At 50.6% G+C, this 16,609-nt stretch overlaps 1 protein-coding gene across 4 annotated transcripts in view; it reads right to left on the bottom strand.

Moving 5' to 3' along the window:
• Positions 1-16,609, bottom strand: part of ARHGAP23 (Rho GTPase activating protein 23) — a 448,503-nt gene that overhangs the window by 245,311 nt on the left and 186,583 nt on the right. Inside the window, exon 1 of one of the 4 annotated variants that reach the window (XM_069237491.1) lies at positions 14,494-14,851. The exons of the other annotated variants lie outside the window; for them this stretch is intronic. Coding sequence (XP_069093592.1) covers positions 14,494-14,718 — 225 coding nt within the window. The 5' untranslated portion in view covers positions 14,719-14,851. Of the gene's footprint in view, positions 1-14,493; positions 14,852-16,609 lie in introns of those variants that run through there. 4 annotated transcript variants of the gene reach the window in all.

Genomic DNA, 16,609 nt, shown 5'->3' on the forward strand with positions numbered 1-16,609 from the left:
TGGAGTGCACATCTCCCCCCTTCCCTGCGAGGGAGGGTCCGCCTGCACCACTGTGGCCTTTGTCGTGCACCTACCTAGCTGTGCAGGCAGGGGCATTTCATAAATCCGATACTTATTTCCAGCATGCCCCCACTGCCATCTAATATCACACACAATGCATCACGTATTCTGGGAGCTCCCCAAAATGGCTGTCAGCAGAGACTTGGTGTGAGCTGTTTGGAAAGTTTCAAGTGATTTGGTTTCAGGGTAAATGTGGTGGCCCAGGTCAGTAGCAATGGTTAGTGCGTAAGTTCTACTAAAAAGTGGCAGTATTCTCCCACTGCAAAGACCTCAAGTCTATTCATTGGGAGTGAGACTCACGCATTTGAAGTTTGAGTTGAGCTGGCACTCAGAACAGGTTAAATGTCACGCCTTGTGAGAAGGGCTAGACTTTGAACTTTAAAATCAGATCTGTTCAGAGAAATGATCTGTTCATAGCAGTTCCTGGGATCTGCAGAGGTTTCAAGCCGTGCGGACCAGAGGGGGGTACTCTCGCCAAGCCATTTTGAACACATAACAGCGCTGCCCCATGAATTGTGTGAACCATGAGTCTGTTCTTTGTGGCGTTATTTTATTCCTTTTGCACGTGTTGTGATTTTTTTATCATGTCATTGGCCACTTCCCCTAGTGTCATTGATGTCAAAATGTGTTTGACAAATTCATCGCATATAATCTTGGTTATAACACTTAGGAACTCACAAAACATGTTCTACCATTGAGAGGAACAAACACGACAAGATCCAGAATTCAAAGAAAAAATCTGCCCTGGATAAGCTACTCTTGTATGAACACGTGGAAACTGGAGATCTCTGATGAAAGTAGGTGCTCCTCGCACCTCTCAGGAGGAGAGGTGGCCAATGTTAAATACATCTCTGCAGCTCGGTGCTTCTCGCACCAGTTAATGTGTGCACATCTCTGTGATGGGGAGCAGTATTCCCCACACATATCTTTTTGTACACACCCCTCATGAGAGAATGGGAAGCAGTGTGCCTTATCTCTATATTTGGCCACATCCCACATCCTGGATGAGGAAAGGTGCTTGTCACACATATATGTCTGTGGACACCTATCAGGGAAGGGTGAGGTGCAGTGCTTCGCGCGCACACATATCTCAGGGACAGGTGAAGAGCAGCGGTCCTCGCTCTTATCCGTATGTACACAGCTCTCAGGGATGAGGAGCTGTGCTTGTCACACTCATGTCCATGTGCACACTGTTCACGGATGGAGGCAGAGCAGCGGTCCTCGCTCTTATCCGTATGTACACAGCTCTCAGGGATGAGGAGCTGTGTTTGCCCCACGTATACATACAAGTGCACACTCCTCACGAATGGGTGAAGAACAAATGCCCTCGCTCTTAGTCTGTGCACACCTCTCGGGTGCTGCTCACACCTACACAAGTGTGCGCACCTCTCAGGGACGAGGAACAATGTTTGTCACACGGATGCTCGTGTACACTCCAGAGGGATAGATGAACAGCAATGGCTCTCGCTCTTAACCGTCTGTGCACACCTCTCAGGGATGGACGAGGCACTGTGCTGTCAGCTGCTCACACTTACACATGTTCTTTTTTTTGCCGTTTTTTATATAGCGCGAACTCGACCCGAAGGTATTGGAGCGCTTTACATGAGCACCAGTTAGGCTACACAAAGATACATTAATTTCTGGTAGGCGGGGGAGATTAAGTGATTTGCCCAGAATCGCAGGATGTTCAGCTGAATCTGCGACTTGAATCCGGTTCTCCAGACCCATAGTCGGCAGTTCTGGCCCCACATTTATCCGTCTGTGCACACCTCCCAGGGATGAGGAGCTGTGCTTGTCACACTCATGCCCATGTGCACACTGCTCACGGATAGAGGCAGAGCAGCGGTCCTCGCTGTTATCCGTCTGTGCACACCTCCCAGGGATGAGGAGCTGTGCTTGTCACACTCATGTCCATGTGCACACTGCTCACGGATGGAGGCAGAGCAGCGGTCCTCCTTGTTATCCGTCTGTGCACACCTCCCAGGGATGGAGGCAGAGCAGCGGTCCTCGCTGTTATCCGACTGTGCACACTGCTCACGGATGGAGGCAGAGCAGCGGTCCTCGCTGTTATCCGTCTGTGCACACCTCCCAGGGATGAGGAGCTGTGCTTGTCACACTCATGTCCATGTGCACACTGCTCACGGATGGAGGCAGAGCAGCGGTCCTCGCTGTTATCCGTCTGTGCACACCTCCCAGGGATGAGGAGCTGTGCTTGTCACACTCATGTCCATGTGCACACTGCTCACGGATGGAGGCAGAGCAGCGGTCCTCGCTGTTATCAGTCTGTGCACACCTCCCAGGGATGAGGAGCTGTGCTTGTCACACTCATGCCCATGTGCACACTGCTCACGGATGGAGGCAGAGCAGCGGTCCTCGCTGTTATCCGTCTGTGTACACTTCCCAGGGATGGAGGCAGAGCAGCGGTCCTCCTTGTTATCCGTCTGTGCACACCTCCCAGGGATGGAGGCAGAGCAGCGGTCCTCCTTGTTATCCGTCTGTGTACATCTCCCAGGGATGGAGGCAGAGCAGCGGTCCTCCTTGTTATCCGTCTGTGTACATCTCCCAGGGATGGAGGCAGAGCAAGCAGTGTTCCTCACACTCATGTTTGTGCACATATCTTAGGGATGGAGACAGAACAGTGATCCTCACTCCTAAACATCTTTGCACCCCCCCACACCCATCCTACTCAATATCTGCACACAAGCATGCCCCCCGCATGGACTAATGTGCTCCCCACCCCCCTACACGTGTGTACACTACTCAGGGATGAGTGAGGAGCCATGCAGGAGTAGGTGTGGTTCAGCTCCTGGAGTAAGTGTGGGTCAGCTCCTGGAGTAAGTGTAGGTCAGCACTTCTGCACAAGAGCAGGCCCCCCAGAAATGCATGGAAAGAAGTGCTCCCCATACCGGACACGTGTACACTGCTCAGGGGTGAGCGAGGGCCATGCAGGAGTAGGTGTGGGTCAGCTCCTGGAGTAGGTGTGGGTCAGCTCCTGGAGTAAGTGTGGGTCAGCTCCTGGAGCAAGTGTGGGTCAGCACTTCTGCACAAGAGCAGGCCCCCCAGGAATGCATGGAAAGAAGTGCTCCCCATACCGGACACGTGTACACTGCTCAGGGGTGAGCGAGGGCCATGCAGGAGTAGGTGTGGGTCAGCTCCTGGAGTAGGTGTGGGTCAGCTCCTGGAGTAAGTGTGGGTCAGCTCCTGGAGTAAGTGTGGGTCAGCACTTCTGCACAAGAGCAGGCCCCCCAGGAATGCATGGAAAGAAGTGCTCCCCATACCGGACACGTGTACACTGCTCAGGGGTGAGTGAGGGGCCATGCAGGAGGAGTAGGTGTGGGTCAGCACCTCTGCACACGAGCACGCCCCCCAGGATCGATGAACAGAAATGCTCTCCACATCTATACACGTGTATCCTCAGTTCATGGTCCTCACAACTCGGAGGGGCAGGTGTCCTTCTCACACATCCACACCCGAGCGCCCCCCAGGGGAGGGGCCGGCGGTGCCACAGGTTGCCCCCATCCCCGCATCCCCAGGACATGCTGAGACCTGACCTCACGCTCGGCACTCTGCTCTCTGCAGCCCCATTGTTGCCTCTGCTCTCGCAGGATTATGTTAAAGCTGACAGCTCAATGTGTCCTTGTGACTGTAACGAGTGGAGACAAGTTAGAGGGTGGGGGGAGGGCCGTGAGGGAAAGGGCAGGGTTAGGCTGATGGAGGGAAACTCTACAGAGAAGAGTATGAAGCACAACTCTGAGGCGAGATGACAGGAGAGACTGAAGTGCAAGGAGAGGGAAGATGCTTGGAGAGAGAGGAGAGCTGCGAGGAAGATGTACAGCGAGAAAGCATGAGTGTGAACAGAACGCGGGGATGTAAAGAGACAGCACGGGTGTGAACAGAGAGCAAAGGTGTACAGAGACTGCAGCTGTGAAGAGACAGCATGGGTGTGAACAGAGATCAAAGGGGTACAGAGACTGCAGGCTGTGAAGAGACAGCGTGGGTGTGAACAGTGAGCAAAGGTGTACAGAGACTGTAGGCTATGAAGAGACAGCGTGGGTGTGAACAGTGAGCAAAGGTGTACAGAGACTGCAGGATATCAAGAGACAGCATGGGTGTGAACAGAGAGCAAAGGTGTACAGAGACTGCAGGCTGTGAAGAGACAGCGTGGGTGTGAACAGAGAGCAAAGGTGTACAGAGACTGCAGGATATCAAGAGACAGCATGGGTGTGAACAGAGAGCAAAGGTGTACAGAGACTGCAGGCTGTGAAGAGACAGCGTGGGTGTGAACAGAGAGCAAAGGTGTACAGAGACTGCAGGATATCAAGAGACAGCATGGGTGTGAACAGAGATCAAAGGTGTACAGAGACTGCAGCTGTGAAGAGACAGCATGGGTGTGAACAGAGATCAAAGGTGTACAGAGACTGCAGCTGTGAAGAGACAGCATGGGTGTGAACAGAGATCAAAGGGGTACAGAGACTGCAGGCTGTGAAGAGACAGCGTGGGTGTGAACAGTGACCAAAGGTGTACAGAGACTGTAGGCTATGAAGAGACAGCGTGGGTGTGAACAGTGAGCAAAGGTGTACAGAGACTGCAGGATAGCAAGAGACAGCATGGGTGTGAACAGAGAGCAAAGGTGTACAGAGACTGCAGGCTGTGAAGAGACAGCGTGGGTGTGAACAGAGAGCAAAGGTGTACAGAGACTGCAGGATATCAAGAGACAGCATGGGTGTGAACAGAGATCAAAGGTGTACAGAGACTGCAGCTGTGAAGAGACAGCATGGGTGTGAAGAGAGAGCAAAGGTGTACAGAGACTGCAGGCTGTGAAGAGAGCACGTGTTTGTGAACCGAAATCAAAGGTCTGCAGAGACTGCAGACTGTGAAGAGACAGCATGGGTGTGAACAGAGATCAAAGGTGCACAGAGACTGCAGGCTGTGAAGAGACAGCACGTGTTTGTGAACAGAGATCAAAGGTGTACAGAGACTGCAGTACATGAAGAGACAGCATGGGTGTGAACAGAGATCAAAGGTGTACAGAGACTGCAGCTGTGAAGAGAGAGCACGGGTGTGAAGAGAGAGCAAAGATGTACAGAGACGGCAGACTGTGAAAAGAGCACGTGTTTGTGAACAGAGATCAAAGGTGTGCAGAGACTGCTGGCTGCGAAGAGACAGCACGGGTATGAACAGATAGCAAAGGTGTACAGGCACTGCAGGCTGTGAAGAGACAGCACGTGTTTGTGAACAGAGATCAAAGGTGTACAGAGACTGTAGGTTGTGAAGAGACAGCATGGGTGTGAACAGAGAGTAAAGGTATACAGAGACTGCAGACTGTGAAGAGACGGCATGGGTGTGAACAAAGATCAAAGGTGTACAGAGACCACAGCTGTGAAGAGACAGCATGGGTGTGAACAGAGATCAAAGGTGCACAGAGACTGCAGGCTGTGAAGAGACAGCACAGGTGTGAACAGAGATCAAAGGTGTACAAAAACTGCAGGCTGTCAAGGGACAGCACGTGTTTATGGATAGAGATCAAAGGTGTACAGAGACTGCAGGCTGTGAAGAGAGAGCATGGGTGTGAACAGAGATCAAAGGAGTACAGAGACTGCAGCTGTGAAGAGACGGCATGGGTGTGAACACAGATAAAAGGTGTACAGAGACTGCAGCTGTGAAGAGACAGCATGGATGTGAACAGAGATCAAAGGTGTACAGAGACTGCAGCTGTGAAGAGACAGCATGGGTGTGTACAGAGAGCAAAGGTGTACAGAGACTGCAGATGTGAAGAGACAGCATGGGTGTGAACAGAGAGTAAAGGTATACAGAGACTGCAGGCTGTGAAGAGACAGCACAGGTGTGAACAGAGATAGATCAAAGGTGTACAGAGACTGTAGGATATGAAGAGACAGCACGGGTGTGTACAGAGATGCAGCTGTGAAGAGACAGCACGGGTGTGTACAGAGATGCAGGTGTGAAGAGACAGCACGGGTGTGTACAGAGATCAAAGGTGTACAGAGACTCCAGCTGTGAAGAGACAGCACGGGTGTGTACAGAGATCAAAGGTGTACAGAGACCGCAGCTGTGAAGAGACAGCATGGGTGTGTACAGGGACTGCAGGCTGTGAATAGAAAGTTGTCTGAGAGGTCAAACGTGCAAAGAGTGCATGATGCGAAGATAAAGCAGGGGTGACAGCAGTGACTGAGATCTAAGGTGCACAAGGGCGTAAAGGGGAAGCGGGGCTGAGAAGAGAATGCACGCTTGACAAAAGATCAAAAGTGTAAAGAGAGAGAGGCTGTGAAGAGAAGGCAGAGTTAAGAAGTCAAGTGTGTAAAGAGAGAGCAGGCGGTGAACGGGAGGTGACGTGAAGACTGACGGAAGGTGCACGAGGGTGTAAAGAGGGCCTGGAGCAAAGGAAAAGAGGGGCTGTGGAGAGAGAGCACGGGCGAGGAGAGATGAAAGGCGTAAAGCGAGAGTGCCGGCTGCGAGGAGAAAGCAGAGGTGTCTCTGCAGGGTGTGAAGGGCCATCGTGGTGCGAGCAGGGATTACAGGTGTACATGGGGCGAACGAGGGAAGCCTCATAGGAGGGGAGAGTATGCAGGAAAGGGGTGAAAGGCGAACAACGGAGTCACGTGACAGCAAAGGCAAGAGGACAGAACGCACGGGTGGAGGGTGAGAAATAGGAAGTAAGGACAGGGATAGACTTCGGAGACAGCAAGAATAGAGGTAAGGCGAGAGAGCCGGGGTGTGGGGAGACAACAGGAGTGTGAAGAGAGCTAGAATGTCGGAAGAGGGCAAATCCTGGAGGATAGAGGGCCAGGGTGAACAGAGAGCTCGGGTGTGGGGCGAAGGCGAGGGTTTGGTGGGTAGGGCAGGGGTGTGAGGAGAGAGCAGACGCGAGGAATAAGCAGAGGGTTGAAGAGGCGGTGCAATGTGAGGAAAGAGAAGGACAGAGCTGAAGCCTAAGAATGAGCAGAAGACAGGCCAGCAAAAAGCGAGCGGGGAGTACGTGGGGATAGTGTAAGAGAGCAGGGGGCAGACGAGAATGCGCACGGAGAGCAGGGGGCATCACAGAAACATAAGCGGGGACCGAAGCTGTCAAAGGACGAACTTCGGAGGAAAGCTAGAGTGAATGGCGACAAATCAGATGGAGCAGGGGTTTAAAGACATCGGGATGAGAAAGAGAGCAGGGGTTTACAAGAGGAAAACATGGATGTGCAAGGAAGAAGGGCACGAGGGGGTGGAGAACGGGGGGAGACGTGCTGGGCGAAGGACGGTGGTTGTCAATGGCTCGGTGAGGCCTCTAATCTCCACCGTGTCAGGAATGTACCCCCGGGGCACTACAAGAAGCACGTCTCCTAATAACTTGTTGACCCCTGTTCGGATCACAGGTCACGGACCCAGGTGCGGGGGGTGACCGTCACTGCAATCTAAACACTTGGATTCCCAGGGTAGGGCAGGATGCCATGTTGGTGCTTGTATGGGGCTTAGCACCACTTTAGACCGCTTCAAATAACTGCTTGGAACATCGGTGGGAGGAAGGCGAGAAGAGGGAAGGGGACACGGGTGGAGAGGGACTGTGCAGTGTCCCTCGGTCCTCCTGTGTGCACGAACTGCGAGAGCTTGGGAACATGGCATCTGCCGTTGCCATCTGTTGTACAGGAACTGAGCACTTTAAATTATATATACACAACCAGAAGCAACCTCTCGTACCCTGGAACCGCCCGGTTAGCGTGTGTGAGCCTCACACCTGCTCTCTCGGGCCGCGTTTTACAGGTTGGGAATTTATCGCTGTATGCACCCCCACACCCAGGTCACCTCAAAGCGCCGAGGGGTGGTTGAAGTAAAGGAAAGAGGGACAGACGGTGGATCAAAAGAGGAAGAAGCCTGTTGGATAGAGGAAGACGCCTTTTGGGTGGAGTGAACGCGCCCAACGTGCTGGAATCGCACTTGATGAAGTAGTAATGTGCTGTGGGGGGTATCTATTTGGGACAGCGTCGGGGTGGAGGGAGCAGGTGAGTCCTGGTGGGATGAGGAAATGGATGAAGGCAGACAGCGGTGTGGGAGAGGAAGAATCACGTAATTACAGTTAAAGGTGGTTCTGCAGCGCTGGTATATTTTACATACCCACATACTAAATGAGGATTTACAGTTTGACATCTGGGAATACTCAAAAGCAAGTGAATCTATAAAAGATCCAGTGCTGGAAAATCAGAGTTTGACAGAATTAAAAGCCATGCCACACTGAGAGATGCTAGAGCTCTTGTGGGTGTGTGTGCCTCTTGAATATTGAACCCACAAAATCAGTGGGACAGAATAGGGAGAACAAAATACTGAAACAAATTATCGACAGGAAAGTAATACTAGATTTTGTATACCAAACTCCACATATATGTACCTATGGGGTACAAATATCTTTGAGGCACGCAGATGTGGAGTTAGGGATAGTAAATCTATTCCCTATATGCACTTACCTTTCAATGTGTTGTCCCTTGATAATCTTTACTAGATATTCTTATACCACAACATTGTTGGTGTTGATATTCAGTAGTACAATCCCCCTGGGAGACAGAAGAGTGTATACCATAATCTCATCAATGGCTACACACAGGCCCCCCCGGCTGCTCCTGCCAGAGAAAGGTGTGTACTGGTTTGGAGGCACTGCACTATACCTACTGGGACTATGTCAAAGGTTATACAAGAGAACAGAGTGCTCCCTAGCACGCTTACGTTTCAAAGATCCCTTCCACCAACTATTATGCATGGGCCAGATGGATGAGACTTGGAACGCTTCCCCATGAGGATGGGCCTCAATCTGTAGGTGGTTTAAACACAAAGCCATGACTGTCTGGGTGGTTGTAGATGATGTGTGAGAATCATATCAGGGCAGCAGAGGAATGTGATGCCAGCTATATACTGACAGACAAAAGGGGACTGTGATGATAACTATGTACTGATGCCCACCAGGCACGCAGGCTGACATCTGTGCGCTGAGGTCCAGCAGCGGTCTGTGATGGCCAATATGTGCTGATAGACATCCGAGAGCTGTTATATTACTGATGTGAGACTGCTTCTAAGCACTAACACATTTGACAGTCAAACAAATTATAGAAGGAGATTAAGCCATTTGCCCTGCATTTCACAATTTTACAGCACGGCAAGGAGGAGCACATTTTATGCACTGCTGCTTAAATAACTAACGCTAAGATTTGGAATGAAAGAGCCATCTTCAGCTACCATCCAGTCATGAGCCTCAAATCAGATGTGAGCATGGCATTTTGGTGTGTAAATATTCAAGGAAACACAACCAGTGGGGTCTGGTCAACTGCATATAGCTTCCAAAGGGACTTCTGCCATCTAAAGCCTAGCCATCAGCATGTACCACTGCACCAATCTGCTTTGGATGGACAACATTTCAGCAGTACACTACATCAACTACTTGGTGATGGGTAGCTCAAAAAAAACCCAGCAATCCTGGCCAAGGACCGATGGGTCAAATGTTTATAGAGACATGTCACTACTTTTCAAGCTGAGTATGTGCTCAGCCTTTCAAACACCACAGAAAATGAACTACACAGAGGTTTATAAACACCCAGTTGTTATAGCACAAGACTTTGCTGGATGGGTACTTGAATGTTTTGTGGGTAACATTGTACTGTGGAACAGACAAGGGGAACTGGCATCTGATCCCGTTGGCTCCAGGTGGGGTTTATGCCACGAATATGAAAGTCACTCTACTTTGCTACTTCGAATAGGGATTAGCATATTGGTCCTCAAACATCCAGAGAGCAAAGGAAAACTCTATTTCCACCTGATGTGCTAAAAAAGTGATGGGTAATTAAAGGAACTGGAAACGACTTGGCAGTATTCAAGCCCATAATATTTTATCCCTGTGTCAGTCGAGACAGTGACTACCCATATGTAAATCAGACTTGGTCCTGCTCCAATAGGAACAGTCCAGCTGCCAAACTGGTCATCAGTCTGCTTTGGTCTCACGATGGGTGGAATACTTGAATTAATCTTATCCACTGACAATTACTATCACTGCAATCCTGGCCATCACTTTTTGACCACTGTTCGACTCTAGAAATACTTGCCAATCACACCTGGTCCTTTCTATCAGAGACAGCACCACATCAGCACAGGACCAACACACCACTCACTTAGGCATTCTTAAAAACAGCTATAGTAAAGTGATCCCAGATCGCACAAAGGGGGACAAGTAACACCAATTTACTCATAGATGGGTCTATTCTTTTGAGGTTTGTGGTGACTCAGATAGCAGAACATCTTAACGAGCACAAATGTTTCAACTGGGTCCAAGCCCAATCATACCAAGACACAGGATGAGATGAGCCTACTCATGCTACAGAAAGCTTCACGTCCTGTGTGGAAGCTTGCCACCTCTCCATTCTCTGCCTGTCTAGCTGTCAGAAAGGAAGCACACTGCCTATCACTCCTTCAATCCAGACTGCTTGAAGAGAAGCAGGTTCATAAAGACACCTAGGATGGTTGAAATGCTTCCAAAATAACTGACAGCAATCTCAATTCAGGGCACTGCAAATACATTTGGGTGTACTACAGTCACCAGAACTACCCAAGTAACCACCATCGGGAAATCATCTGTGCTTGCAAATTCTGCCCTACTATCAAGGTACTAGTCGGGTTTCCAACTTCACCATACCCTCTGTGTATCCATCAGGAGGTATGTCTCCAGGCTTGCCAGCTTCACCATGTTCTCCATGTATCCATCATGAGGTGCACTTCCAGGCTTGCCAGCTTGACCAAATTCTTCATGTATCCATCATGAGGTATACCTCCAAGGTTGCCAACTTCACTGTACCATGTCAGGCATACCTCCAGGGTCATCACCTTTACCTATAAGTTCCAGGTGTCCCCACACCCAGCTTAGATATACCATCGGCACACCATCTTCACCCATTTTATCCACATTTCTATGACAGCCCTTTGGAAAATCATTTTGAAGCTTAGAGAAGTGCCAGGATACTCTTTTAGGGTGTTTATTTACTTCACAAATGTTTTTCATTCATTCCTTCAATTATTTATACTACAATGATACGAATCATGGATCCTAAAACGATAACAGGCATTACGTACAAAGACCTCTTAGAAAGGTAAGAGTCTACTGGAGATATTTGCTAACACATTAAGGGTAAAAAAACAAGCACCGGAAGAAATGGCATCAAACTCCCTATCCCAAAGAGACCTCTCCTGTCTCACTCCTTCCCTTAATAGGGCACCTCATCACCCGGCTGCATCACCTGAAAGTCCTGTTATTAACTTCAGTAAAGAATTAGGAGTCCAAATAAACATTGACAGCAGCACTTATATATGGATCTAGCAAAAAAAAAAAAAATGCTGTGAAGATTAAACTCCACCAAAATCAATCTTAGAACTTCGAAGAATCCAAAAATATGTAATAGACTGTGCAATACAATAGAAAGGATGAGAAGTGTCAGGATCCTGTACCTATCCTGCAATGCCAGACGTTACCACACGGTCGTAGCTGAGGCTATGCCCAAGGGTTAAAAGCACCATAAGTGGCTCTGGTTGCAAAAAACGCAGGAGGTGAAAAGATCAATGGAGGGGCCTCGAAGTAGATCAAGGCTCACCTGAGAGGCAGTGGTTAAAAATAAAAGACAGGAGGTTAAAGGTTAAAAGCCCCTGTAGGTAGAACTCAAGACTCTCCTAGCTTGGCTCGATACCTGCCTCCTTCCACCCCTCTACCTCCCTCCTCCCCACCCCTCTAACAGTACCTAACACCCCCCTCCATAAACTGTAGACAGACTCAGCCCCAGGGGCCTATGGGTGGAATTGGAGATCGGAAATGCCAGCATAAGAGAAACAACTGGTCCCCTGTCAGGGCATGAAGTGCACACACGTGGCTCCCCAGTGGAATTCCAGCAGACCGTGTTACCATCACATCAATATCAATGTCTTTCGACCAATTTTTATGCTAGGTTTTGAGAGCGTATCATTTGTTCAACAGTTTCTATGGCATAGGTGTCCAAACTCTGTCTAGAATACCCAGATCCATGCCCGTTTTACAAGATAGCCAGTGACTACGTACATTATTTCCCTTCAGAGATTTTGTAAGCAAATGTGTTTACGGCGGATCTCATGAAAATCTGGAAGTAATCCACCAGCCTCCTACCGACCTGAGAGCAGGATGCTAAGCCAGGGCGGCGTAAGAGTATTTCATCCAGTCCAGGTTTTTAGCTCTGGCTTGACAGTGTAGCAGTCAACAGGCGCTATTGTCAACAATGCTCTGAAGTATACTTACCGAGGGCTTTAACTTTGGGCTTTGGGTGCACCTAGTGGATTTTACCATCCCACCTTAGGCAATTGGGTGTTTAGAGTATCACTCTGCCTCCTATGCTCTACTTTGCATAAGGGGCTCTTTTACATCTGAAAAGTACATTGAATAATATACGTTAAATTATTTCTATCACTGTTTCAATGCATACAGAAAGCAGTCTGTTTAGTTTTACTTTCTCAATGCAGCGCGCTTTTCCTAAATATTTACTTCAAGGCACAGAATGCACACCAGACTTATCAGATTTGCAAATGCTTGTTTCCTTTGGATTCCGTGACTTGTGATCCTCTTTCTCTTAATATGATTCAGCCTGTATGTACCAGAATGCAGAGCAAAAACCTAGATTGGGAACGCTACTTCCGTATGGACCTGGAAAACATGAGCATTCTGGACCCACATTCACTATGTACACAGGGAAGATTGAGAAACATAATTTTCCTATACATCCTCGGAAAAATATTAATTGTTGCCTTCAGAGACAAGGCATTCTCATATCTCGTGGTACAGACAAACGTCTGGAGCTCTCTGAAGCAACTGCTCCATCGCATATGTTATGTTATCATTTGCTTTCATCTTTAAATGTCCCATTTGCAACTTTTCCGCTTGGTTGACTTGGATTCAGAGAGCTCAGCCAGGCTCGGTAACTTAAACTGCGTGAAACCAAGGAAATACAGCCTAACATAAACAAAAATAAACTACTAAACCCACCTGCAAACAAATTATACACAACCACTCAACCTGCAAAACAAAACACAGGCACGACTGCCATTCAGCAACAAAACGAAAACAATTGCATTCCAGCCCTCATGGATACAAGTTAAAACACAACCTGCTAAGAAACGAGTAACTACAAGTCATTCATAAGTAAAATAACAACTATAACCTACCCACCACAAACTCCGCAAAAAAAACTAGGAGCGAAGCAAAATCAGTGAGGATAGAAGGAACTATAAAACAACCATAACTACAACTAAGCATGCAATGACTCAAGGTGCTGCAGCCCATCCACTGAGAAACCATGGAACTACAACCCAGTCAGTACAAAAACAAAACAAGGCACTACCGACAGTTCACCAAGAAAACGGGAAACTACAGCATACTGACCAAATAAAGTTAACGAAGAATGCTTGGAAACTACACACAGCCATGACAATAATCTGGCAATCAATACAACTAATGAAACTCTCAACTGCATCCATCCAGCAAGGACCCTAGGAACTGCAACCATTCGGGGAAGAAAGTAACAAACTACAAAATATTTTAGAAAGAAAAACTCATCCAGCAAGGGATCTATCAATTCATTATGGCCAACAGACCCAGAAAGCACTACATTACGACTTACCTAGCAACCTAGCAAGAAAACTATAAACTACACACCGTCCACCAGGAAAGCTAGAAACTATAAGCCAGCCATCAAAGAAATCAACAACTCAAACCTGCTCACTAAGAAAAGATAATGCCATGCCTCATCCAGCAAGGAAACTGTCAAGCACATAAACTAGGTACTGCAAACCACCCACCGAGAAATAACCTAAGTGGAAACATAGAACCTCAACCTCTCAATCAAGAAATGACTGAACTACCACAAGCCTACTAATGAAACTAAGAAGTACTGCTCACATTTCAGAAGACACAGATCTACGTCTCATCCCGCATGGAAGTAAAGCGATAGCGTCACTGCATAGCATGAACATGTGAAGGCTGCAATTCCACCCTCGAAAAGAGGCTCCCGAGCGTTGCACCGAATCACTGAGGGGTTCTTCGTTTTGTTACTGAAGTTGATATAGATTTATGACCCACAACCCAAAACGCTTCTAGGCGCTATTAGCAGGAGGTTGTGTCGAAATCAGGGCCAAGGTATGAAGTTTGGCTTTTTCTGCTTTTGGAGGGTGTTAGACTCCAACTATGGACCGTGCTCAATGGCTCGTATCCTTGGAACCTAGTCTGGGAGCTAGAACCAGTATGGGCCCCCAGATATTGCCTTCCGTGGCAGAAATAGGACTATCCCAGGCCAGCATTCCGCCCCCCCCCCCCAAACCTGACGGAACGTCTACATTAAATACATTTTTCACACCAACCCCACAATACGTGAACATTTTTGGGTTTCTTACCGCCGTGGACTTCTCCATCCGGGGGCCAGACCATTGCTTCTGCTGACCACCACTTTGGCTGGCACCATGCCGCCTGTGCCCCGTGTCTGCCCCACCATCCCGCAGGCTGGCCAGCCAGATACAGCGAGGCTCGGGGGCACTGCAGTCCACGCCGATGGCCCTCTCCCACTGCCAGCCGGCTCGGCCCCTCTCCTGGCGCCATGGGGCGTTCTGCACCATGGGCATGTCGTCCGGGAGAGTGGCACGGGCAGCAGGCGGCGCATATGCCCAATCGAGCTGTCCTCCGGTGCCCACAAGATCTGCCACCCGACCAGGACGGGGAGCTGGCAGTCCTCGGGGGAAGCGTTTGACAGATACACCGATGGTAAACAAAGAAAGACGAGGCTGTTATTGGAATTTCAATCTGTCACCAAATAGAGCTTTGCAAGCCGGGCATGCCCATGCGTGGGCAGTGCCTAGGGGTCTCGGGTCAGTCCACAGAAGGCCCTGTTTCCATTTCCGAAGCACTTAGAGGACCACGCGACCAAAACAAAGCTGACAGTGGCATGGGTAATGAATCATCCGAAGCAAATCAAACTTTACATGGCTTTTGCCGTCATTCATCCACGGGACACTGGGTCGGCTGTAAAGCACTTCCTGGAGGAGTCGAGCCCGGACCCCGGCGCAGACCAGCAGCCAATGGGGCCCACGGGGATAGCGCTGCAGGCGGGTGGATCTCAGCTGGTCCAAGTCTGGGCACGCAGCAGAGAGAGACAGGCAAACAACGGGCTCCAGAACAGGCACCGAAGCCTTGGCACACGCGGTGCTCGGGGCAAGACCCGACAGGAGATGGAGGCAGTGGGAGCCAGGGAGAGGCAGAGGCTCCGCTCCACCGACGGCTGGCGAGAGGGAGCACTCGGGGCACTGCCAGCCGGGGAGATGAGGGCGAGGGGCACTGCGAGACAGAGCTGGAGAGTTAGGGGCACTGTGTGCCAGGGACAGAAGGGCCAGGGGCACTGTGTGCCAGGGACAGAAGGGCCAGGGGCACTGCGAGCCTGGGGCAGGAGAGCTAGGGGCACTGTGAGCCTGGGGCAGGAGAGCTAGGGGCACTGTGTGCCAGGGACAGAAGGGCCAGGGGCACTGCGAGCCTGGGGCAGGAGAGCTAGGGGCACTGTGTGCCAGGGACAGAAGGGCCAGGGGCACTGCGAGCCTGGGGCAGGAGAGCTAGGGGCACTGTGTGCCAGGGACAGAAGGGCCAGGGGCACTGCGAGCCTGGGGCAGGAGAGCTAGGGGCACTGTGTGCCAGGGACAGAAGGGCCAGGGGCACTGCGAGCAAGGGAGAGGCAGAACCAGGCACTGCGAGCCACGAGGCAGAAAGCTAGGGGCACTGCCGGCCGGCGAGACAGAGGGCGATGGGCAGCTGAGAGCACCGCGGCGGTAGCAGGGAGAGGTGCGCCGGGGCATGTGGGTGGGTAGGAGTGAGGCAGAGAGAGGCTGGGCCAGGGAGAGGCAGGGCCCCGGCGGTGGAAGCTACGGGCAGAGCAGCAGTGGAGGGGAGAGAGGCAGGGCCAGCCTCCAGCTGCTGAGGGCCATCATTGGGCTCGTCCTTCCCATGGCCCCCAGCCCCCGCCCCCTGGTGACCCAGCCCCCGCCCCCTGGTGACCCAGCCCCCGCCCCCTGGTGACCCAGCCCTCACCAGCTGACACCAGCACAATAGCCCCGGGAGCCTCGCGCCGCGCACCGCCTCATGCTTTCCACAACACGCAGAAAGTGTGCATGTCCCGTGTACACTCCGCTGCCCAGCTGCCTCTAGGAGCTAAATATATCATAGAATGCTTCGTAGGCGCTTCACTTTAAACAATAAACACGCCGCCGTGGTTTGCAGGTTGCAATTTAGAGAGATGTGTGCACTTGGCAATGAGAAGTGGGCGGGACTGGGAGTATCATGCATTTTGGAACACCCCCACCGACCCGCCCCTCGCTCCGTCTACATTCCCGGGCACCCCCACCACATCCAGCCATTGTCATCTATCGACTCGCCACAGGAGCTTAACACAGTCACCGCCATTGTCTCTAACACAGGAGCACTCTCACGGTCAGTCTTACGCCGGGACACACTCACTGTCACACAGTCTGA

Source organism: Pleurodeles waltl, chromosome 6 (genome assembly GCF_031143425.1).
Source record: "Pleurodeles waltl isolate 20211129_DDA chromosome 6, aPleWal1.hap1.20221129, whole genome shotgun sequence".
Taxonomy (NCBI): Eukaryota; Metazoa; Chordata; class Amphibia; order Caudata; family Salamandridae; genus Pleurodeles; species Pleurodeles waltl.